Source organism: Sceloporus occidentalis, unplaced genomic scaffold (assembly GCF_023333645.1).
Source record: "Sceloporus occidentalis isolate IW3139 unplaced genomic scaffold, rSceOcc1.0.p SCAF_2, whole genome shotgun sequence".
Taxonomy (NCBI): Eukaryota; Metazoa; Chordata; class Lepidosauria; order Squamata; family Phrynosomatidae; genus Sceloporus; species Sceloporus occidentalis.
In genome coordinates this window covers 60,264,294-60,289,451 of record NW_028316982.1, presented here as the reverse complement: position 1 = coordinate 60,289,451, position 25,158 = coordinate 60,264,294, and the positions used below count along the sequence as shown (strand labels likewise).

Sequence of the window (25,158 nt, the reverse complement as noted above, 5' to 3'; positions counted from 1 at the left end):
AGCCCTCCCTTCAGCCACCATCTTGGGGGGAGAGAGGCAGGCTAGCTCCAACTGCCTGCCTGAAAGAAGAAAAGCCCTCCCTTCAGCCACCATCTTGGGGGGAGAGAGGCAGGCTAGCTCCAACTGCCTGCCTGAAGAAGGAAAGCCCTCCCTTCAGCCACCATCTTGGGGGGAGAGAGGCAGGCTAGCTCCAACTGCCTGCCTGAAGAAGTAAAGCCCTCCCTTCAGCCACCATCTTGGAGGGAGGGAGGCAGGCTAGCTCCAACTGCCTGCCTGAAAGAAGGAAAGCCCTCCCTTCAGCCACCATCTTGGGGGGAGAGAGGCAGGCTAGCTCCAACTGCCTGCCTGAAAGAAGGAAAGCCCTCCCTTCAGCCACCATCTTGGTGGGAGAGAGGCAGGCTAGCTCCAACTGCCTGCCTGGAAGAAGAAAAGCCCTCCCTTCAGCCACCATCTTGGGGGGAGAGAGGCAGGCTAGCTCCAACTGCCTGCCTGAAAGAAGAAAAAGCCCTCCCTTCAGCCACCATCTTGGGGGGAGAGAGGCAGGCTAGCTCCAACTGCCTGCCTGGAAGAAGGAAAGCCCTCCCTTCAGCCACCATCTTGGAGGGAGAGAGGCAGGCTGGCTCCAACTGCCTGCCTGTAAGAAGGAAAGCCCTCCCTTCAGCCACCATCTTGGGGGGAGAGAGGCAGGCTGGGTCAAACTGCCTGCCTGAAGAAGAAAAGCCCTCCCTTCAGCCACCATCTTGGGGGGAGAGAGGCAGGCTAGCTCCAACTGCCTGCCTGGAAGAAGGAAAGCCCTCCCTTCAGCCACCATCTTGGGGGGAGAGAGGCAGGCTGGCTCAAACTGCCTGCCTGAAGAAGAAAAGCCCTCCCTTCAGCCACCATCTTGGGGGGAGAGAGGCAGGCTGGCTCCAACTGCCTGCCTGGAAGAAGGAAAGCCCTCCCTTCAGCCACCATCTTGGGGGGAGAGAGGCAGGCTGGCTCAAACTGCCTGGAAGAAGAAAAGCCCTCCCTTCAGCCACCATTTTGAGGGGAGAGAGGCAGGCTAGCTCCAACTGCCTGCCTGGAAGAAGAAAAGCCCTCCCTTCAGCCACCATTTTGAGGGGAGAGAGGCAGGCTAGCTCCAACTGCCTGCCTGGAAGAAGGAAAGCCCTCCCTTCAGCCACCATCTTGGGGGGAGAGAGGCAGGCTAGCTCCAACTGCCTGCCTGAAGAAGGAAAGCCCTCCCTTCAGCCACCATCTTGGGGGGAGAGAGGCAGGCTAGCTCCAACTGCCTGCCTGTAAGAAGGAAAGCCCTCCCTTCAGCCACCATCTTGGGGGGAGAGAGGCAGGCTAGCTCCAATTGCCTGCCTGAACGAAGAAAAAGCCCTCCTTCCGACCACCATCTTGAGGGGGAGAGAGGCCTTGCCTGAAAGACTAAGAGCCCTCCTTCTGACCACCATCTTGAGGGGGAGAGAGGCCTGTTATATTTTATTTTGACTTTGTATTGTACTTCCTGTTGTACACCGCTTTGATCTAATTTGGAAAAGTGGTATATAAATAAACATTATTATTATTATCATCATCATCATCATCCCTTCACTGGCTCCACTTTCCCTTCCATATTCAGCATAAGCTTCTGTTGCTGACCTTTAAAGCCCTGCAAGGGCTGGCCTCTCTTTATTTATCTGAACTTCTTTCTCTTTACACTCTCACTTGTACTCTCCGTTCTAGTAGTCAAGTTCTGCTGTCCCAGCCTAGGATTTCCACTGCCCCATCCCAAATTTGTCCCTTTTCACTTGCTGCCCCTCACTCCTGGAACCTTCTTCCCCCACTTTTAAATCTGACTTGAAGACTATCCTGTTCAGGGAAGCGTCCCCAGGCACTGTGTGATTATCTATCTGATTTTTGATTGGATAGTTGATGTTGATGTTTTAATTGTTGTTTGCTTATTTTAACCAATTCTATTTTATATTATTACCTATTGTTTTATACATATATTTTAGATTGTACACTTTTGGCAGGTTTTCTATTTATTGATCTGATCATTTGTATGTACAGTGCTGTGTACATTTACAACACTTTAGAAATAAACTATAATAATAATAATAATAATAATAAGAAGAAGAAGAAGAAGAAGAAGAAGAAGAAGATTCATGTAAAATATATCAGGCTCTAAATACAATAGGTTAAACTTTAGAAATCTGAATTACATTTTCTTGGCTACAAATACGACTGTTTAAGCTTTTCTAAAATAATAATGGAAACCTCATGTCTGAACTAATAAACACAAAATATTGCTGTAATTGATGCACAAAAATAACAGCAGTAGCCTAATTAATCACTAATTACAGCAAACGACACATTCTTTGGGTTTTCACAATCTCTCAGGAAGGCTGTTCAACAGGGGTGTCATTAATGCATTTTAGATATTTTCTGATCAATTAGCGATAATAAAAATCACATGAGAAAATCTCTTTTTGTTTATACAATTTCAGTGTCTCAAAGAAACCTCAGCTCTTAATTTGTAAAATCTGTAGGGCATCCAGAACACATTATAGAAAACAACACATGATCCGTGCTTTCCAAAAATATTTTACAGAAAGTCTCTCCCGTAGAGTCTGTGTGTGTGAGTAACACTATGGAATTCAGATACTTTCCACCTCTAGTTCCAATTAGCACTGACAACTGTGATACTAGGAAATACAAAATAAAAGCTTCAAACAAGTTTTAAACATTGACACCAAAGGTCCATGAAATAAGTTCAAATTCTTGTTGGCATTTGAAGACAGACAGGACAGGGAGGCTTAAAGGGAACCTTCTGAAATCAGAAAGAAAACTCATTTGAAGACTCATTGGATTTACCTTCCTTTACATTTCAACTAGTGTTTTGGTGACAGTTTAATCCCTGCTCTGCTGACTGGCATTCCCTGAATGCCCCACAATCAGTATGCAATTTTAACAAGGAAGCCATCTTCTCTTGGCATTCTGCAGTGCTTTCCTGGGCACATGAGATTATAATCTTTGCTTTTATCTCAGAACCATTTTCTTGCTTATCTCAGGGACTGGAACACTGCCAGTCACTATAATCACTGTTTTTCAGTTAGCAATGAATGTAGGCACTTTGTTACCTTAATGAGCAGATGTATTTAATGAGCTGATGCTTTGTTAATTTAGTCTTAAAGGAAATTTTTCAAAAATGGAAATTTGTTTCTTTAGCAAAATCATTCCCCACCCCAATTTTATCACCTATTAATTAAAACATTATTGGATATTGGAGTGTCTCTTATTCAATAAACACAAGTTGCAGAGTACCAAGAGCTGAATAATTATGTTTGCTGCTCTTTCACGTTTCAGCAACAGGATGTAGAAATTGCTGCAGTATCTTATTGATATATAAAATTTCTCTATGAATTTGAAGCAGATTTAAGGCATTCAAAGCCAGCTGGAAACTGCTGAAAAGGGGAAATGTGTTTGTTCAGTGTTACATCAAACCCAGATAGACAACAACAGGGATAAGACAGATCCCCCAGTCCCACTGCTTCCCATGCAAACTGGTGGTAGATAGGTACTGCTAGGATGCAAAAACATTTTTCCATCTGCATTTTTTTGGGTAGTGCTGAGATCTCATAATACAAACCAGAGCTTCAAACCATTACCTTTTTCGGACAACAACTTCTTGAATGGCACTATGGCCATGCTGGGCTGTGGGGTTCTATGAATTCTAGTCCAAAAAAAGCTAACCTTTCCAATCTCTGTTAAGAATATGGGGTGGAATGAACTCTCTCAGCATGCAAAATCCCTATACTCGTGTAGCAGACCCAGTGATTTCACTGGGAAATAACTCTAATTAACCTGACTCCTGTAGACTCTCTTTTCTAGAAGGAGAGGTTGTAAGAAAAAATTGGGTTCCTCTATGGGGCGGTCTGCAGCCTTCCCTTTACTGGCTGGGTTGGTGCCGCAGCAACTGCATATCGCGGCACCGATCTGGCCTCTGTAGAGCACAGAAATAAACTGGAAAAAACGGCTCCTTTTTGTGCTCTCGAAGGGGCGCCATAGCCACTGCATGGCATGATGATGCCCCTTTGGCGCTGTGCCATTTGGGCATTGCATCAGAGGTACGTCATCGTGGCGCATGCCATGTAGACAGGCACATGCCACAATGGCGCCCTGCCTGCAGCGGTAGGGCTTCGAGCGTGTGGACTCTCAACCCTCAACCTGCCCACAGGCCGGCGCTTTTATCCAGTCTGTACAGGGCCTAAGTCTTCAGTTTTTCTGGTATGCTCATTTATCCTAGATAGAACAAAGAGGCTGGGAGACAAAGGCTGCAGTCTTATGCACACTTACTTAGAAATAGGTTCCACAAAACACCAAACAACTTATTCCTTAATAAACCTGCACAGGATCTGGCTGATTGTGTATTTTTCCATATTCCCTTGATATTCCTCTTCTGCCTTAGAAGCAATCAAATGAGAGAGGGAAGTAGAATACCTAGTACAGTGATCCTAGGCCAATTTCCTTTTAGAAAGAGGAAATTGTTGTGTCTCTTAATTCCACTCCTCCTTTGGAAGCTCTGTTACAAGAGGAACAAAGGGCTCTTGGAAATCTAATAAAGGCTTTATTTGGCTATATACTACTTTAGTTAATGGCATTCAAGGTAAAATGCTTTACGTTTCTAAGTGACAAACACATCAAAAGAAAGTATAAGCCAGGCTCAACATTCAAGTACAATACTTGTTCGTCCTGGAAGACATGCTGGAAGGGATCTACTTGCTGAAAGAAAGACATTATTCCAAATGACTGATTGATCAATGGTAATTCTAGATAATCATCTTTTATTGGCTTCTGGAAGCTGTTCACATAATGCGAGTCATCAGGGAAATGGGCTCTGCCATAACTATCTATAATTTCAACTATCCTGATTAATACAGTAAAATATAATTGGCCAATATTTGATACCGATTTGGGGGCATAGGTTAAAAGCCGAAATTCATGGTTAATATTTAAGAAAGTATTTCAATATTTCTATATATTCCTGACATTAGCTGCTATTTTCTGTATCCCAGAAATTATGAATGTATGAATTAAGAACTTTATAATTCCAGATTTTTTTAAAAAACAAGATACTATAATCAACCCTACTTGCCTAGAGACTTACACTGCAGGAGGTTCATCTTAATTGACAAACGTTTGACAGAGTCATAGCATATACATCTGCTGCACAATGTAAACTCATTCTATGGAAGGAGGAGAAAGACACTGAAGTCATGCAGACTCCTTGGTAATGGATTTAACAGACTATGAACTCCATTAAGAATTAACCTGGGGGAAGGTCACAGGTCTTCAACAAGGAAAACAGACCTGCATCTAGCAAACTGTGCAACGCTAATAGAAGAATCTCAATGCAAGCCCAGAAATCTTAAGTTCTAGCTTTATGTTGGGAAAGGCTAAATGATATGACAAAAGAGGTGAATATGATTTTAAAACTGTTGCTTGACTGACTACCCTCATTCTCCCTCTCCATGCCTATACCACCTTCATCCTCAATCCCATGTTACTATGCCACCATGACTCTCCTAGGGTTGGACAGAATATTTGAAAACATTTGCAATAGATGAAAAATATTATTTGCATAGAAAACAGTATTTTCTTGCATAAATTACTTATTTCTGTATTGAAATGTTATCTTCCAGAAAGAAAAATTTTTGTGCTATACAACAATGAGTGAATTTTGCAAAGAATAAGTCCCAAATTGCTAATAGCCTTCAAAAACTGTGTGGTTTTAAAAGACTATCTTCCAATGGGAAGAAGACTGCCAAAATGACTCATCACTACCTTTGCCTTAGGGTCGCCATAAGTCAGAAACAACTTGAAGGTATACAACAACATCTTCCTTTGAGAAGAAACTTCATGGAAAAAATTACATCCATGGTCTCCACTCTTCTGGCATTAAATATAAAAGGGAGGTGTCCAGCAAAACCAAAGGCTGGAGAAACTGCTGAAAAAGATTCCAGCATTGGGAGGTTCAGCACTATGGATTGCTTCCCCAAAACTAACAGTAGAATCATGTGAATATATGCATGATACATATAAGTTATATCTTTCATACTCAGCTTCTTATCTATCCAAAGGGAACTATTGCCTACCTTGCAGAGTTAAGATGAATAAGAAAAGGACTGCACATTTTTTTCTTTTTTGCACGCTAGTGTTGTGTATCTTTCAAGTCTTTCTTATGGTCATATCACTGAAAGGCCATATCATGCAGTTTTCTTCATGCAGATCTGCCATTTCCTTCCTCTGAGGCTGAGAGATTGTGACTTGCTCATGTTCAACCAGTAAGTTTCTGTATAACTGAGTGCGGATTTGAACTCTGGTTTCTTGGGAGTCCTATTCCAACACTCAAATCACTACATCATACTGGCACTCTCTTTTTGCATATGCAATGTGCTATATAAATCGTACATAAACTGAATAATAACTGATGCAAGGTTATATTTCAAGGGAAATTAGCACTTATTCAAATAGGAAGTGTAAAACATGTTAAGAAAAATGTAATTTTCTGGCTTGTTTCTGCTGGTGTGAAAAGGGAGAGCATTGCCCAGTGAGCCAAGCCAAAAGAAGAGGCGCTAGTTCCATAGGATCTATATGAATAAATCAAAGCCTTCAGCTTTCCTTTGCAAGCAAAAGCTTGCTTTGGAGTCTGTTTGCACTTGCTTCTCAGTTTCCAACTAAAGACAAATTATTTCTGCCAAATGAACTGTATCAGAGGGAAATGAGGGGTTGTACTTACCATGAAGAGTCATTCTGGGATGGCAGAATGATTAATCCACTCTCCTTGGGTTTATCCCCATGCACCATCCATGAGGCAGGAGGCAGAATTCTAAACAGTTAAATTTGTTCCGTTGACTCATAACGTCGTTCTCCCTCAGTTTATTTACCAGACTGAACCAATCAATCTGAAATCTAACAATGAATCTGAAATCTCAACTTAAAAACAAACAAACCAGGAGAGGGTGTGGATTGACCATCTTGCCATCCCAGAATGACCCTTCACGGTAAGTACAACCCCTCATTTTTAGGATGGCAGGAAGATCAATCTACTCTCCTTGGGATACGCTCAAGCCCTCTACTACTGGCTAGGTACTTCCTAACTATCTCTCATCACTGTTTGCAGCACTTTATGGCCCAAAGCTGCTTGTGCTGATTTAAACTTGTATGTTTTGTAATGCTTTATAAACATTGTTGGCTCAGCCCAACCCATTGCGTCATATATCTCCTTCAAAGACAATGATATAAAATAAGCTGTTGAAGCACCATTGACCTAGTCAAATGGGGATAAACATTCTGAGGTCTCAGTTTCCCCTCCAGATCAAAATACAACAAAATGCATACTTTAATCCATCTTCCTAAAAGCCACTTTAGATGTTTTATGACTAGGATTATAAGATACAAATAAAGTTTCCATCTGTCTTATATCCTCTCTTCTTCACTGCCCTTTTCAAGTCTATGCCATTGTTTTCCTTGTTCATGTTTTGGGTTTGGACAAAAAGTTGGCAAATAAATATTTTCTTCATGTCCTGATCTGCGAAGGTACTTTGGCAAAAATGAAGGGTTAATCAACAGAACCAGTCTTTCCTCCTCAAATTTATATAAATGAGGTTTAATGGATAAAACTGCCAACTCAGGTATCCGTCTAGTCAACATAACTGCTATCAAATAACAAACCTTGAAAAATAAATGCTTCAAAGAGGAAGTATATAAAGGTTCAAAAGGTGCCTTTGTCAACTTATTCAATACTATATTCAAATCCCAAGATGGAAATTTATGTCTTGTTGGAAAAGGTGACAACACTGCTCCCCTTATAAATTTCTGGATATGTTCATTATTTGATCATTTCTCTTGTCTAAATTGTAAGACTACTGGCAAAGTTGCAACTCAATGTTTGATTGTATTAGGAAGTAGACGTTTATTCACTCCTTCCTGTAGAAAATGTAAAACATGTTTTATTTTAATATGCTGATAATTATTTTTAATTTTCTTGCACAAGGCCATAAATGACTTTCAAGTTAGATTATATACTCCCTGTGTAGTTGATACCCTAGAAGCCATTATAGTATCTATAACTTGAGATGTGTGACCACATCTTTCTAATTTCATCTTCTCAATTTCTATGCAGTTAGTTTTTACCATTCTGGATTCGAATGGCAAATTGAGCCTTGAGTTCACAAGTCCACTCTCTCTGGCAACTGAAATTGATGACTGATTAGCAGTTGTTGAATTAGTGGATACCATGGTCTTCTTGGCCAATTTGGAGCTATCAATATTACATTATCTTTCTCCATTTGAATTTTGCTTAAGACTTTTTGAATGATTTTTATGGGTGGAAACGCATATAATGTTCCTTTCGGCCATTCATTGTTCAAGGCATCTATCTTGTCAGCTATAAAATCCAACACCTTCAGATAGATTGCCATTGTTGATTTGAGATTGCTTTATGTCCAGCTCATTATTTTCGATGCTTCTGACATCAGGTTCAAAGAATGTAGCCCTCTCTTGTTTGCTGATATATGACCCAACTGTTATATTGTCCAGTTGGACTGAACTGCTAACAGACTGGTGTCTGTTGTTACTTTTTATTTGGTTCATTAACACAAAAGGAACACTCCTGTTCAAGTTGTTGTTCCTTAACCACCATTTCAAGTTGTTTCTGACTGACTGAGGCACCACAATCATGCGATGTAACTTCATCCCTATATCCTGTTGATAAGGATGTAACAGAGTTTGCAGTGATCTGGAGTGATGTCTTCCCCACAGCACCAGATGTACATGAGATCTGATTGCTTTGATTTTACTAATTCTGTCAATGTTTTACCAATGCTGTCAATGTTTTCTTTAAATTCTTTTGTCTTTCCAATGACAATGTCATGAATTCCCTCTCGGTATCTATTTCCACACCTAAGTGTGTTAGTTTCGTGGTTGGAGTTAAATGACTTTTCTGGTAATTGAGAAGAAATTATTGAAGAAGAATCTGAATTGTTCGACATGTATCCTCTTGTATCTTTGTCCTCAAACTCGCTTTCTGTAGTAAATAATCCAAGTACAGAAAAATCTGAATTCCTTCTCTCCTCAAATTAGAGGTATGAGAACTTTTGTGATGCCAGTCTGAAAGATAAGCTTGAAACGGTAATGCTGATGTTTGTATGCAAACCTCTGATACTTCTTGCTCTATTCATCCATTGGGATATGCAAGTATGCTTCTTTTAGACCGATCGACACCATCAAGTCTTGCTTTCTTAAGTTGTCTTTGATGGTCATTAACGTCTCCATCTTGAATTAACAATATTTTACAAATTGGTTTAGATATTTCAAATTTAATACGGGGCAGTGACCTCCTTTGCTTTTTGGTATTGTGGAAAAAAATGGAGTAGACTCCCGAAATTTTTTGATTTACTGGAACTTCTTCTATAGCTTGGATTTGAAGAAGATGTTGAATCTCTGGTTTAATTTGTGATATGTGTAAATTTTGTGTCACTGCGTTATTTGTGTAACTTTTGTGTCATGACATTTATGTGTTTGTAGTAAAATAAAATTAAAAAAAAAAAGAATCTCTGTTTCTACAACTTGTTAAAACTTGTCTCTTGGTACAGGTGAATAAAGGTATCTTGATTTGTGTATTTCATTGAATATAATGTGATAACCTGACTTTATTATCTTTAATACCCACTGATCTGATTTTTTTTTTTTTTTGCCATATGTGGCCAAATTTTAATAATCTGCCTCCTACCTTTGTACATTTCATGTCAATATTGTCTTCCTCTTTATGTGTTCACATTTTGACCTCTCTGGTTTTGTTTATTTTGGAAATTCTGTTTGCCATAAAATGGTCTTGGTCTATTCCCGTTTCTTTGTGGTCTATAATTGGGTTGTCTAAAACCAGCTCTACCTCTTTGAAAGGAATTATAGCCACTATAATAATTACTGTATTGTCTTTTAAAAACTTTTTTGAGTAGTTGGCATCATTTGTTTCTTATCTTTATTTTTTACCAGCATTTTCTCAAGTGCTTTGTCTCCAAATAATAGGTTTTCCACGAATGGGACATTTGCAAGATTATTTCTAGATTTCTAGTCTACTTTCCAGTGTTTAAATCAGAAAGACCTCCTTGCAACTATCGCTGCATGTATGGATCTCGCTATAAATGCTACCGAATCATGACCTGCATCCGCTATATATTCAAGTACTGACCCTATATGATCTAAAGCTTTATACAGTAAATTTATATCTAATTCTTCTGCATTTTGAATTTCTTGAATCCAAAGCACTGTTGCACTAGAGAACATAGAAGCAGCTATTGATGCACATGACGCCATGAATGAATTATTATGAACCTTTCTTAACCTTTCTTAATCAGCCCTTTTTTCATTTAAATCTTTTAGGGTTGTATCGCCTTCCCTAGGTGCTATTGCTCCCGATACCATGGCTGTGATAGGTCCATCGAACAAGGGGGACTTGAGCATTTCCATTGTATCTTTGTCAAATGTATAAAGTTTATAACCATAACCCATGAATTTCTTAGATTGTATAGAAGATCTCCATTCTCCTTCAATTAAATCTCTAAAGGAGATAAAGGAGTTACTTCTCTTTAGATACCTATTTTTGTATAACTGATGTTATTTTTGCCTCATTATTTTGTTTCTCATCTTTATTATATTCTTACAATCTTAATGTTATTAGTCTTTTCAATAAACTCTTAAATTTTCTAACTGAAATAATCTTTTGGACATTAATTCATCTTTCAGATCTTCATCAGATGAGTTATAATGATTTTCCTCATCCTGTATAGAATCCTCCTCATACTATCTCTTAAGTGTTTTGACTTCTTAGTACACTTTCTAGGTATCTGACTTCCTCATCTGTATTGGTCTCCATGTGTATCTTTTTTATTTTTTAACTCTTACCAATTTTTTGTCTTGTAATTTGTATATTTTGCTCATTATTTTGAACATCCTCGTCCCTAGCGTCTTCAAATAAATTCATCAATTCAGCTGTAATAATGGTTTTGACTACACATCATATCTCTTTTCCTATACCATTCATATCATAGTTATTTACATTAAGTTGATCCATGTTAACATGTGCTCTTTGATTTGCATTACACATTTTAATCGCATTTAATAACAGAGTTAATAATTCAGATTGTTTGTATATTTCCTCTTACATATTATTAGATGAATTTGGACGTTCAAGCCTCATTGTGAATTTCTTTTTCTTTATTACAGGTGCTGCTGATTCTGTGCTCTGAATCAGCTGCTGCAGCTCTGAACTGTCTCCGCCTAATGCTGGTATTTCAGAATGAGGCATCAGGCTTGTCTCATCCTGATCGGTCTGTTGTTGCTTTGAGGATTCTCTACCTGCTGGCATTAGAAAAATGGCAGCCCAAGCTTCTCTTGCCCTGACCAATCAGCTTGGCTGTTGAAAATTCTCTGCTTACTAATGTAGCTACAAATTGGTGGATCGGACTACTCACAGTTTGTTCTCCACAACTGTTATTCTCTGAACTGGAAGTAAACCGTCACTGCTGCAGCGGTTTTTCCGCTAATCTTCTTGTACTTTTCGCTAACTTTTGAATTACCACTATTTTATCAGTTAATTTTCCTTTTTTAATATGTTTAACTTTAATATTTTATTTTATTTTAATTTTTTTTAAAAAAATTCTCTCCCCTGCTTCAGTTCTTTTTTAGACATTTTTATCTCCTCAGAGGAGGATCCAGGCTGTTGCCTGGTCACTCCCCCCCCCCTTGTTTTTGTAATTTTAAATTCTTTGACTTGAAGGATGGGATGATCACTTGGCATCTGTCCAGTGTCTTTGTCCCCTTTTTCTGTTTTATTGTTACTGGAGTCTTCAAAATAAGGGTGAGACTAGGGCAACTGCCTGGTTTCCTTACCCCTGGTATCTTCTATATCATTAGAGTCCTCAATAACAGGGTGAGACTCAGGCAACGGCCTGGTTTCCTTTTCCCCGGTATCTTGTACATCATTTGAGTCCTCAATAATGGGGTGAGATTCAGGCAACTGCCTGGTTTCTTTACCCCTGGTATCTCTACATCATTAAAGTCCTCAATAACGGGGTGAGACCTACTGTAGGCAACTGCCCAGTTTCTATGCCCCTTGTCACTTTAATTTTGTTCAATTCAATTATCCCGGATTGAGAATCCCATCAACTGTCCAGAGCCTTTGTCATTTTCTTTTTGTTTCTTTTTACATTGAAGCCCTTCAGGTATGATCTTCTCTCGTAATCATCCTTTCTTCTATTTCACTATCACTCGACTCAAATATCTTTCTTAGATCGTCTATTTCTATTTTTCAATTTTCTCTAATTATCTCCAGATTAACTTTGTATTTTATAAGGAAAAGGGTTGCCTCCATCTGGATAGTATGGCAGGTTAATAAAAACTGAGGAAGAAGGACGTTAGGAGTCAACGGAACAAATGTATTTAGAATTCTGACTCATGGGTGGTGCATGGGGATAAATTATTATTATTATTATTATTATTATTATTATTATTATTATTATCATTATTATTAACCTTTATTTATAAAGCGCTGTAAATTTACACAGCGCTGTCCATACAATCTTTTTAATTGGATGGTTCCCTGCCCTCAGGCTTACAATCTAAAAAGACACGACACAAAAGGAGAAGGGAAAGGTGGTGGGGAAGGGGCCTCTCTAGTAGGATAATGCATATAAAATACATAGTAATACAGGAAATGATTCAATAAAACAGACAACAAAAGAACAACAAAAAGCAAGTGACAATCCAAAGAGAGTGGATTGATCCTCTTGCCATCCTGAGAATAGTACCTTCCAAATCCCATGTTGCCTTCCCACAAATCCTCCTCTTTTGGTGAATTAATTTCTACAGCTTATTTTAGCTCAAAAGTGTCAAATCAAGACTAATATTAATCCTGTTTAAGGAGAACCAAAAATTCAAAATTAGAATCCCAAGTTTGGTTTGGCTTGGTTTGAAACGTAATTCAGAGCAGCACTGGTAAGAATTTCTGTCATAGCAGGAAAAGGAGTGACTGGTCTGAAGGAGAGAACAACTCAGTGGTAAAATACATATTTTGCACATGGAAGTTTCCAATTTAATTATTTTTGGGATCCAGGTTAATTTAAATTTGGCCTTTTGCACTCTCTGACATCAGTATTGTAGTCTTACCTGTGTGTCCCTTTTTGAGATTGAGACACTCATGCTTTCACTCATAGTAGAGGTGTGAGCAAGATGGACCAGCTTAACATAAAGGAAGCTTCATATGCTCAAAGGCTGCTCCTTGCTGCTCACATACATAATCAGAAGAGTTATGTCTGCACATGGCCAAAGCAGCAGAAAAAAACCCCACCAAGATTCACCAGAAAACAGCATGCAGGAATGATTCTCCATATCACCCTGCATTTTCAGGAAAGCAGACATTCTTAGCAATACAAAGATTAAGTGGGGGAAGCACACATAATGTTCAATACCTACCAAAAAGTCTGATCAGACAGTATCACTACTTTATTGAAATACTGATTTGATGAAGAAGGTGGCCTTCTAAAAAAGCCCAAACCGGGGGGAGGTGGGAAGGTCAGTCTTCATAGGTCTACTTTTGCAAAATGAAAAAAAAAAAAAAAGATAAAATCCAGTTATCCTACACTGCACCAATGGAAAGAAATGGTTACTTATACCTGCTTCCCCCACTTAAAAGGTAACATAAGTTTGCAGCAGACTATCAAGAAAAGAAATACACACACACACACACACACACACGTACACATTCAATCAGCATCAAAAGTAGTTCACAAAACTGAATGCCTCTCACATCAACAAGTCAATCTCTCTAAGGTTTTACAATGATCCCACATTTCATTGTAAAGACATGTGGGACAGGGGCTTGAATGATTATTTTGGTTGTGAAATGTATTTCCCACATCCAACAGCACATTCTGATCCAATTCTCCAAACTACTATGTCTCATGTCTGGTGAAGGAAAAGGTTCCCCCTCCTTCCTCTCCTCCTTTGGGTTCAGCAACACATACACTGAGATGTAACTATCTCCTGGCATATGCTGGCATGAATAGCCAAAAATGAGATCTGCATGCACCTTAACGGTAAACACATTCCATGTTTTAGAATCTATCACAGATTTAATCTCTGTAATAATTTTGGAGAAGTTTTTAAATGTAAAACCACCAAGAACTAGGATGGCATTTATAGTTACTTGGCTACTCTTTGTTACTGAACAATCTGAGATCAGCTAGGCTTGATTAGCAGTGACGGTATGCCATAGGTCATTACCATTAAACATAACTCAACAAACAAGTTCAGTTTACTCATTATACCATCACTAGATGGAATTTATTCTGAGGGCATAACAATCAATGTCGATGAAGCCAAAAAGCAAAGTTAAGGTGAAAGCTGGGATGGAATAGACTGTTAGCTTTAACTGTGTAATTGATATTGCCCTGACTTATGCAGTGAAGCTGTCTAGAACATTGGATTGTTTACCAAAAAGCATATTCAGAGCACTGCATTCTTCCAAGACACTGGAGCCACCTGGGAATACATAAAGAGACATCCTTATGGAGAGAAAATCCTGAACTAGACCAACAGTCTCAGGCTCTGCTGGTTTAAGCTGTTTGCAGAACTAATGAGAGCCATTCTTGTGGTAAGTGACAAAAGATTCAATATAGCATCCTTTCCTTACCCTGAAGACGGTATTTTTGTATCACAGGGAAAGGTATATACAAGATACAGGTGGGATAACCTTGAACCTGTTAACCAAAAGAAGTTTGAGACTGCAAGAGGAGAATACATTCATAATCTGAGAAACCCAGTCCCAGTATAAGATGGTCAAGTTCTGAAAGATAAATTAATTAAACATTAAATTACTTCAGCTTGACAGAATTACAGCCTTACTGCCAACATAATTTGACAGCTACCATATCCATTATACACACATGCAGAATTGATGTTCTAAGAAGAGCCACACCTCACCAATCACTCTCACAGCAGTGCAGAAAGCAGCAGGGTCTACTGTATCAAAAGAGAGAAACTAACAAGAGCAACTAGAGCAGAGGGAATGTGAAGCTGAGAGAATAAAGCAAGTGGGAGACTAGAAGACAACATACCACAATGGGCTGCACCAGAAGAGACACAATTACTGATGTAATACATCTAAGATGTATTACTATAGGTTACATAGCAAAGACTCCAATAGTCAATTTCAAATTGTTTCAGAGCAAAAAAATAAAATGACATAAAATGATGTGACTGCATTACAGATAATAGAGCAATTGAATCTATTAATCATGAGGTTAATCTATTTATTCACCTTGAGAAAATTACTGATCAGAAGAAAGTCTATTAAAAGAATACAATGATTCAGACGCCACTACCATCACTTAGCGAGCAATCAGAGGATGCCCCTTTGAACCCTGCATTAATAAAGGTCTCATTAAATGCAAACCTGTGAGATATTAATGTAAAGAGGCTCATTAGCCTGGAAAAATTGCTTGCCTTGAAAGTTGCTTATTTTCTTATGGAATGACGGTCAAGTCTCCAGTTATCAACTGTTGAGCTGGGCATCTCAACCAACAAAACCAGGAATTCAGTATGGAAAAACACCACATGACACTAACAAAAAATGTGAGGTTGCCTGTTCTGCTACAATCAGGATAACAGACTAATGTGTTTACCATTCTGCCACTGACGAACCACATCCATAACATGGAGATGCAGAACTCATTTTTGGACAGAGGAATCAGCTATTGATTTTCCTTTTAAAAAAAAAAGCAAAGGAGCAGCTTGAAAGTATATTGGGAATACCTGGTGAAATCTTAGAAATGGCAGCAGAAGCAGAATAAGATTTCTAGTCAGAAAGCTAGACTCAAACCAAGCTCCAACCTAGCCCCTGCTTCCTCTTTTAACAAGCAGAATTGAATTATACAAAAGTAATCAGTACATGTATATTTATTTATTTTAACGATGTGAAATACTTGGTAGAGATTTTGGGATACTTTTATAAAGACACATTACTTTTTTGTACCTATTCAGAGGGAGAGTCAGAATAATATAGTGATTTGAGCATTGGCCTATGAGTCTGAAGACCAGGGTTCGAATCCCTGCTCAACTATGGAATCTCACCGAGTGACCTTGGGCAGGTCAGACTATCTCAGCCTTAGAGGAAGGCAAAGGCAGACAGCCTCTGCACTTATCTTGCCAAGACAACCCTGTGATAGGGTCGCCATAAATTGGAAATGACTTGAAAGCACACAGGGGGAGTGTGACCCTGTTGGTGCTCTTAGACCTCTCAGCGGCTTTCGATACTATAGATCACAGCATCCTCTTGGACCGCCTGAGGGGGTTAGGTATCGGGGGCACTGCTTTGCAGTGGTTCCGGTCCTTCCTCTCGGACAGGTCTCAGAGGGTGCTGCTCGGGGACTGTAGCTCCAGTAAGAGGTACCTCACTTGTGGGGTTCCTCAGGGGGCTATTTTGTCCCCGATGTTATTTAACATCTATATGAAGCCGCTGGGTGAGATAATACGGAGTCATGGTGCAGGGTGTTATCAGTACGCTGATGACACCCAAATCTATTTCTCCGTATCTCGTTCGTCAGCCTTGAATTCCGATGGCATCTCTTCTCTCAATGAATGTCTTCAGACGGTAATGGGCTGGATGAGGAAAAACAGACTGAAACTGAATCCAGACAAGACGGAGGTGCTCATGGTAGCGGCCCCGAAACCAAGAATTGGGTTGCAACCTCCAGTCCTGGATGGGGTCACACTCTCCTCCAGTGACTGTGTTCGCAGTCTGGGGGTGCTCCTTGACTCGTCGCTCCTGATGACAAATCAGGTAAATGCGACGGTCAGGAGTGCCTGTTATCAGCTTCGGCTGATATGCCAGCTGCGCCCTTTTCTGGAAGTAAGGGATCTCGAGACTGTTGTGCACGCGCTGGTAACCTCACACCTTGACTTCTGTAATGCACTCTACATGGGGCTACCCCTGTGCTTGACTTGGAAATTACAGCTGGTTCAAAACATGGCAGCCAGGCTTGTCTCAGGAACATCTAGGAGGGACCACATTACTCCGGTTTTGAGGTCCCTCCACTGGCTGCCTATCAGCTTCCGGGCCCAGTACAAGGTGTTGGTTATCACCTTTAAAGCCCTAAATGGCTTGGGTCCAAGCTATCTCAGGGACCACCTCCTCCCGTACAATCCTCCCCGTGCTCTCCACTCCTCTGGGAGGAACTTACTGCAGCCTCTAAAATCTAGGCTTGCAGCGACCTCCCAGAGGGCGTTCTCTGCTGTCGCCCCCAAACTCTGGAACGACCTGCCGGATGAGATCCGTCAGATAACATCATTAGACAGCTTTAAAAAAGCGGTCAAGACGGATCTCTTCCGGCAGGCATTTCCAGATTAACCATCCCGGCCCAGGTTCCCTGATTCCCTCATTCCTCCCGTGGCCCCATCTTAGTGATGGTTGAGGATTAACAGAGGGACATCAGGGTTTTTAGTTTTTAATTGTTGTTTTTATGCTTTGATATTGTGTTTTAATATGTTATACTGTTTAATATTGTCTTAAGGGGGGGGAGAGATAAAGTGTTTTTAATTGTTATATTTTATATTTTACTGTTGTTAACCGCCCGGATTGGTTTGCCATAGGGCGGTATACAAATAAATATTATTATTATTATTATTATTATTATTATTACAGCAACCAATTATTCCAAGGTGGAAACCAGTGAAACTAGTGCCATGAGAACTAGAAACATTCAGAAGTTCTTCATCATCATACCTATGCATTATATATAATTCTGTTCTACCTGATTTGCCAACTGTGCTGCAGGACTGAAATACTGGAGAACAAATAATGGCCTAAACAATTAATTACTATACAGAAGTTAAGGAGTCATTTTATTTTACTGAGCCAAAATTCTGCAAGCAAGTCTTAGAGAACCCGGGTTTTCAAGGTTTTTGCTATATGCTCTCTCCCCTGTGTGTGCGTGCGTGCGTGTGTGTGTGTAACCTACAGACTATTTGATAAGAACAGCTTAATCCTTTCATTAGAGAATATTTATAAATACAATTTAACATAGAAACAATTAATAATATATATCCTATCCAAAGAATGCAGTTGCAAATAGAAATAATATGATAGTATATTAGTAGGGAATACAAAGCAAATTTAATTCCTAGGATACCCCTATAACTGGAGGATAAACTTAGATTATGGTTACACTGATGGGTTTTCTCTGAAGTCCTATTGACATGATTCAGTCAGACTTTGCATTTATCTTCTTTGACTGATTTTGCTACATCTTTCCTCACTGTAAATGCTACCTCATTTGTTCTTATCTTTTCATTTCCTGAGTAAAAGACTGTGTAATTATCTGATTTAAAATTACCCATTCCTGTCCATTTTGGCTCACTCACCCCAAATATTGCAATATTTATACATTCCATTTCTTTTATTTTCTTTTTAATTACGTCTAATTTTACCTGATTCACGTTTCTCACATACCATGTTCCTATGATAGTTTTGTATAGCTTCAGACTTTCCTTTATCCTATGAGCACATGAACAGCTGAACTTACTTTTGGCTTGAGTCCAGCTGTATCATTAACACCAGCAGTACTATTAGTTGTCCTCTGCCTGTCCCAGCAGGCTGCTGATTACATACTGGTACTATCATTTCTTGTGTGTTGGACTGTCACCTCATAGGATTTCCATGGTAACAAATCTTCAGAAGAGGGTTTACTATGTCTCATTCTGTGCAGTACTAACAAGTATTAGCTATGTTGCCATTGCCATTATTCTGAGAGATCATCCGGTAGTGTCAACTTCCACTGCTGCTGCTGCCCAGTAGTTGCTTGGCACTTTAATCTGTCTTCTCGGCAAAGCCTGGCTGCTTGTTATTATTATGTGCCTTCAGTTGTTCAAGAGTATCTCCACATTCAGCAGGAAGGAAGCTGTGCTATCTTTTGGGGGCAGGGACTGGAGACAGAGTGGCTAGAAGGGCTTGGTGATGGTGGCAACACTGCTTCTCCCTCGGTTAGTGTTACCTAGAGGTCATCAGCCAGGCGGTTATCATGGATCCCATGGCAAAGTCATTGGTTTAGCTTGCTTGGCTATGTCCTCACCAGCAGTGGATGCTTTGGGTCCTCTTCTAGCAGCAGCACAAGTAGGTAGGAAGGTAGGGAAAACATTTTTGTCTAAAAACAATTTGAGGACAAAAATCTGGTATAGCTCTATTTAATCATAATATAAAACAAACATGACAATGGATAGTCATCAAAATGTATACAGGTAATCAGAAAAAATAATTTGGAGACAGGTGGGAAACAATTGAGAAAAACTAGAGTTTAAGTGAATTCTGGGGGACAAATATTCCCCTTGGATATCCCAGATACAACTTCTTTTGTCCTTCAGTAATATAGGATAGAATAATGTCAGCATTACAAGAAAAGTATTCCGAAAGGTTTAGTGCTTTAAAAATAGAATTACTATTCTAATTAAAATAGAAGAGTAAAGTAGAAGGAAAAAATATTTTTAGAAGAAACTATATCTAAGCATCTACAACTAATCTGAAATCTACAGCCTAAGGCACTCTGAAACAGAACACTTGACCTTCCTGTAAGCACATCAGGAAAGATCACAGTAGGCCACAGAAAAACACTGCCTCATATGATAGAAGCTAGGAGTTCAGGGTCAAAATAAGCATGTCAGCAGCTTAGTGATGACATATTAACACCAAGAAAAACATAGCATAACCAGCCTCTTTGAGTCTTACTGAAAACTCATCTTAAGAAACAGAGGCATCTCAGAAGATTATTTTATCATCTGCAGGACTCAAATCATATCTGTTTGGACCAAGTGGTCTAGAAAAACTACAATTCAGAAAACATTTACACAGTCCTAACAGTTATCACACTTCTCACTGCAATATCACTGCTGCTTTAATATCAGTCTCTGAAGTCAAACTGACAGAGGCAGAATCACATAATTGCTATATCATTTCAAGTGAAAGAACAAGAAAGTTCTAAATCACACAAACACAACATATCTGTATACAGTGGGCCCTTGGTATTTGCTGCAGTTTGGTTCCAGGACCCCCTGTGGATATCAAAAACCAAAATATGCCATTATATTTAATGTCACAGTAAAATGGCATTCCTTATGTAAAATGGCAAAATCAAGGTTTGCTTTTTGGGTTTTGTTTTTGTTTTTTTTTTAAAAAAAAACATTTTTCAAACCATGGATAGTTGAGGTTGAATACATGGATGCAAAATCTGTGGACACAGAGAGCTGACTATATATGACATAACATCAGAAAATAAAGTACAAGGAAGAAAAGAAAATACAAAGTGCAAATAAAATAAAGTAAAGCCTCCTTGAACAAAACTGTAGATCAATATTACAAACTCCAAGTCAAAAGGGAGTATGATGTGGCTAATCATAGCCTCCTTAGCTTCCATCCACAATTAACCATTATCTGCTAGACAATAAAAACATAGACTAAACACAACTGCCCATTCAAGTGAATTAAGATTTAAGCACCATTTTAGCAGTCTAATACTGAAAGAGTTAGCCGCATCATTCTAGAGGTAGGGCTATCCTGTCCTGCTACATTGCCAAAAATGAAACTGTCTGTCTCATGGATGTTTCCCCATCAAGATATTCAAATTATAGTAAATAATTGCCAAGGATCCCACAGAGAAAACACACTGTTTTCCAACCAGGCTTTTTTCCCCAGCCACATACCTTCAATCTACAAACATACTTCATCTTCCTTCTGTTCCTTCTCGCAGGGATTTTTTCATGCTGAGCTCCTCCCTCCCAAAGGATTCACAAACCATACTAAGGATAGATTCTGTCCTTTAGATAACATCTTCCTACTGATGACTGCTTTTTCAGTTGCTACATTTAGAACAGTATCAGTCCCCCAGAGTTTCATTTATCACTGCTCATGAAAAATGAAGACAGTAACAAAGTAAATCCTGCACAGTATATATAAAGACATAAAATTCACAAGCCTGTAGAGATCATCTTTAATGTTGGCTTTACAGACACATAGTTACTTGGAAAATGCCTAGCAAGAGTTTGTTTTCCTTAAGCTATCTTCTCGAGCAAGGAAGTTGGAGATACATCAACAAAGATAGACTCTGAGTCACAGAAGAAGTATTGACTCCCGTTATTCCTTAACATGACACCAACAACTGCCTCTTAGGAAACAGAGAAGAAAAGGTTTTATATGTGTCAGTGAATCCTATGCTCATCCATAATATGTTTAAAACTTTTAGTAATGCAATTCATAAAACATATAGAATCAACTCTGTTCAACAGTGGAACACAGTCGCTCAGAGTGTGGTGGAGTCTCCTTCTTTAGAGGTTTTTAAACAGAGGCTAGATGGCCATCTGTCAGGGGTGCTTTGATACTGTGTCCCTGCATGGCAGGGGTTTGGACTGAATGGCCCTTGTCGTCTCTTCCAACTCTATGATTCTGTGATTCTAACTCCTGTTCTTTCTCTCCCAATTAGACTAAAATTCAGCAATAGCTACTGTTGAAACAAAAGGCAAGGAACCTGGTCATCAAATGGCCTGTAGGGAAAATACATCTCATTCTTTGGCAACTAGTTCTTGGCTTGTTATGGAGGAACAAACATACTTCAGGCAATAATCTGTTTTTAAATATTGGCTCTTATTCTAATCTAAATTACACCCTGGAGAGAAGCTCTCAAGTTATCACCCAGCATACCAAAAGCCAGCTGTTGTTGACTCCATAGCCTTAGGAAGTGCCAGGAGATTTAAGAGTCAAACATGCAGGACGATAGTGTGAAGATTAAGCTAACAGACATTTGCATATAATGCAACTCCTGGTAAAAGTATAAAATTAATATTACATAATATATACCCCAGTTTTTATACTTTGACCATGTGCAGTTTATTGGTATAGAATACCACGTTCTGCAAATCAGACCATGATTTCTTTCTGTCACCCTCCTGGCAACAAAAGTCCACCTGTCCAGTTGTGCCACAAGAGCAAACAAGTTCTGACTTAGGTGGAAACACTTGCACTTCTTTTGCTTTAAAGTAACTTGCAGAGGACTGGCCATCTTGCTTTACAGCAAGAAAAGCAATCAAAACTTGCAGAGGACTGGCCATCTTGCTTTGCAGCAAGAAAAGCAATCAAAACTATTTTTCTTGCTATAGAGTAAGATGATATCATATAGCACTGTGAAAACTTAACAAATTTGTTTATCATAATTTAAAGTGCTATAGATCTCCTCCTTGTTTAGGGCAGGGTTTCACATCACAATCTCATATGAAAAACCCAACAACGTGGCTCATTCTAACAAGAAAAAGTTTCCCAGAATGACAGTACAGTTGGGTGATGAGGACTATTATGCTACAGTTTCTTACCGGATGTTGACTAATGCATGGGTCACCTTGCTGGCTGGTTCCTTCCACTGGCCAGCATTTGTTGACAATCTCAAAACTGAAAGAGAAGAAGTAAAAAGAGATTATAGAAGTAAACGCTTGGGGAAAGTAAAAATAATATTTTGATTATGTACAGCCATCGCCTCTCTCCAAACATGACAACCGTATATATAAAGACAGTACAGTATGTTTTAACAGTATAATGGTAAAAAAAATTGTGAACCCCTATTATCAAATATTTTTAACCTATCAAATCTGTTATCAGATCTAAATTTAGCTCCATATTCCTAGCTGAGACCAACTAATAACTAGAATGAACAAAAGACACATAAATATGATTCATGTTCCATATTTATTTATCCACAAATTATTCAATAGTCAATATCTGTATGTGAAAAAGGACGTGAAATTTCAAAGTCATTACCAGGTGGCACTCCCTTGAGCATCAATGACTTCTAATAAGTGGTTTCTTTGTCATTCTCTCACATCAGTTTTGAGGACTTTGGACCCATCCCTCCTCACAGATTTGCTTTAGCTCACTGAGATTTGATAGCTTTTTCACATGATCACCTCTCTTCAAACCCTCCCACAGCATTTTAATAGGGTTTGGTGGTCTAAGGATTGTGACTAGGCCATTCTAAAACACAGAATCTCTTCTCCTACCGCCACTGCTAGTTAGATCTGTTTGTATGTTTATTATCATGGTCATGTTGCATAACCTATTTTTAGTTCTGTTTCAGCTCTCACACTGATGGTTAAGCATTACTGTAGAATCATCAGATACAATGAAGAATTCATGGTTGTAACAATGATTAAAAACTGCCCAGGTCTTGATGCAGCAAAACAGGTTCAATCTACTACTTTAGATTGTAAGCCTGAGGGCAGGGAAATGTCTAATTAACAAATTGTAAGCCGCTCTGATAGCCTTGGCTGAAGAGCAGGGTTCCCACATTTGACAGCTGGGACAGTGTTTTTTCATTTGTTTATTTGCTTCTATTCAATGTTTGTCTTGCAACAAACATAACATTTCTCAATGAGCCCCAAATACAGTGGGCCCTTACCTTACGTGGGGGATCCATTCCAGGACACACACACCCCACGTAAGGCAAAAAATGTGTATGCTCGAGCCCCAATGGATATAATGGGGCTTGTGTTCACGGCGCACGCCATTCTCTTTTGCCACGTAGCTTCAGCATAAGCTGAAAGCCACATATGGTGTGGGTGCACTGTAGTTTCTTTGTCCAGACCACATTGATCCAGATGTCTTGGGGAACATCTATATCAGGAGTGCACCTGATATATCACCACAGCCTTCCATATGGTGGGGGGGGGGGCTTTTGCTATGATTTTTGGCACAGGAGAGGCCTTTTTTAACAACATGAAGTAAGCAGAAATCACTTTCTATTTCAAAAAAGGTCTTGTCTGGGATAATTGGCTGTCATGGAAAATATACCAACAGTGCCCCCAAACCACCTACAGGGTACTTTGAGGTCCTGAGAGCCAGAAAAACAGCCCGGGAGCACACTTATTCTACACTTGATCTATATGTTATTTTATAGAGCAATGATTTCCTCCTGGCTACCCTCTCATGAACACCCTTCTTGTTCAATCTCTTAATGATTGCAGAGTCATGAAATTCATGTTATCCAAAGCAAGAGTGTCACTCTGGGGAACCTTGTGGCTTTGTGGATGATGTGGTTTGTTCTTGGAGAGATTTTGATAGATGACTATTGCATGGTAGGGTCAATGTGGTCTTGAACCTTCTTCATTTGTAGACTGTCTGTTTGACAGGGTTGAGCTCCAAATGCTTATAACTAGGCTTCTAGACTGATAAGAAATCATAATTGCTTTTCTTAGGTCCTCACAAATGTCGCTTGATCATGGTATGATGTGCCTCTTTCCATCTGTGCGCTAAAGACTAAATTCACAGAACCCTGATTCTTTTACAGAGCTGGACCACCACCAACCCAACTCATCCTTTCAGACCTACTTCATTTCTTAAGGACTTGATTCTAACCTAACTCAATTCCTCTATAACTGCAGCAGGAGTTACTTACTTTTACATTTAAGCTCATTATGGATTGCTTAATTTATTCAATATTTTATTTCATAAGACATAGAATTGGTTACAATCAATATTATTGGATATTTATAGGGGGAACTGGTTGTGATTCACAATCATGGCAAAACAATTGAATTTTCATAGTGAAAAGTTCACAACCTTCTTCGTCTTCTTACCCCTGTATAATCAGAAATTGAAGCAAATGTAAAGCATTGCTTCACCTCTCCAATAATCACTCAAGAGAGTAGAATCATATAAACAAGCTCTAGACTTTTTGAAACGTGCATGCAGCTTCCTGCCTTAAAAGCAATTAAATACAAAACTGGAGTCAAAGCACACTACAGCCTAAAAAGCTTTCCTGGAACTTCATTGTGTTGCTGCCATGCTGCTCAAAATACAAATAAAACTATTGCTACAAAGACTATTACCTTGGTTCTTCAAAATGTAAAAGAAAAAACAGAATAACATAATTGTATTCTTCTGTTTTGACAGGTTTTGAATCAGCATGTACATTCAGTATTTCATATATTGTTTTAATGGTTTCTGACCTTTATTTTAAGAACTCATTTAATCATTATCATGCTGCACAGAGTGATCAACTCTCTCCATCTATCAGTGACCTCTCTACCCTTTTCATATTCTTG

General features: G+C 39.2%; 1 protein-coding gene across 1 annotated transcript in view; it reads right to left on the bottom strand.

The window, feature by feature from the left end:
• LOC149318433 (armadillo-like helical domain-containing protein 3) overlaps window positions 1–25,158 on the bottom strand; it is a 236,313-nt gene that overhangs the window by 101,382 nt on the left and 109,773 nt on the right. The window contains exon 23 of the mRNA XM_089509700.1: window positions 22,435–22,510. Coding sequence (XP_089365826.1) covers window positions 22,435–22,510 — 76 coding nt within the window. The remainder of the gene's footprint in view (window positions 1–22,434; window positions 22,511–25,158) is intronic.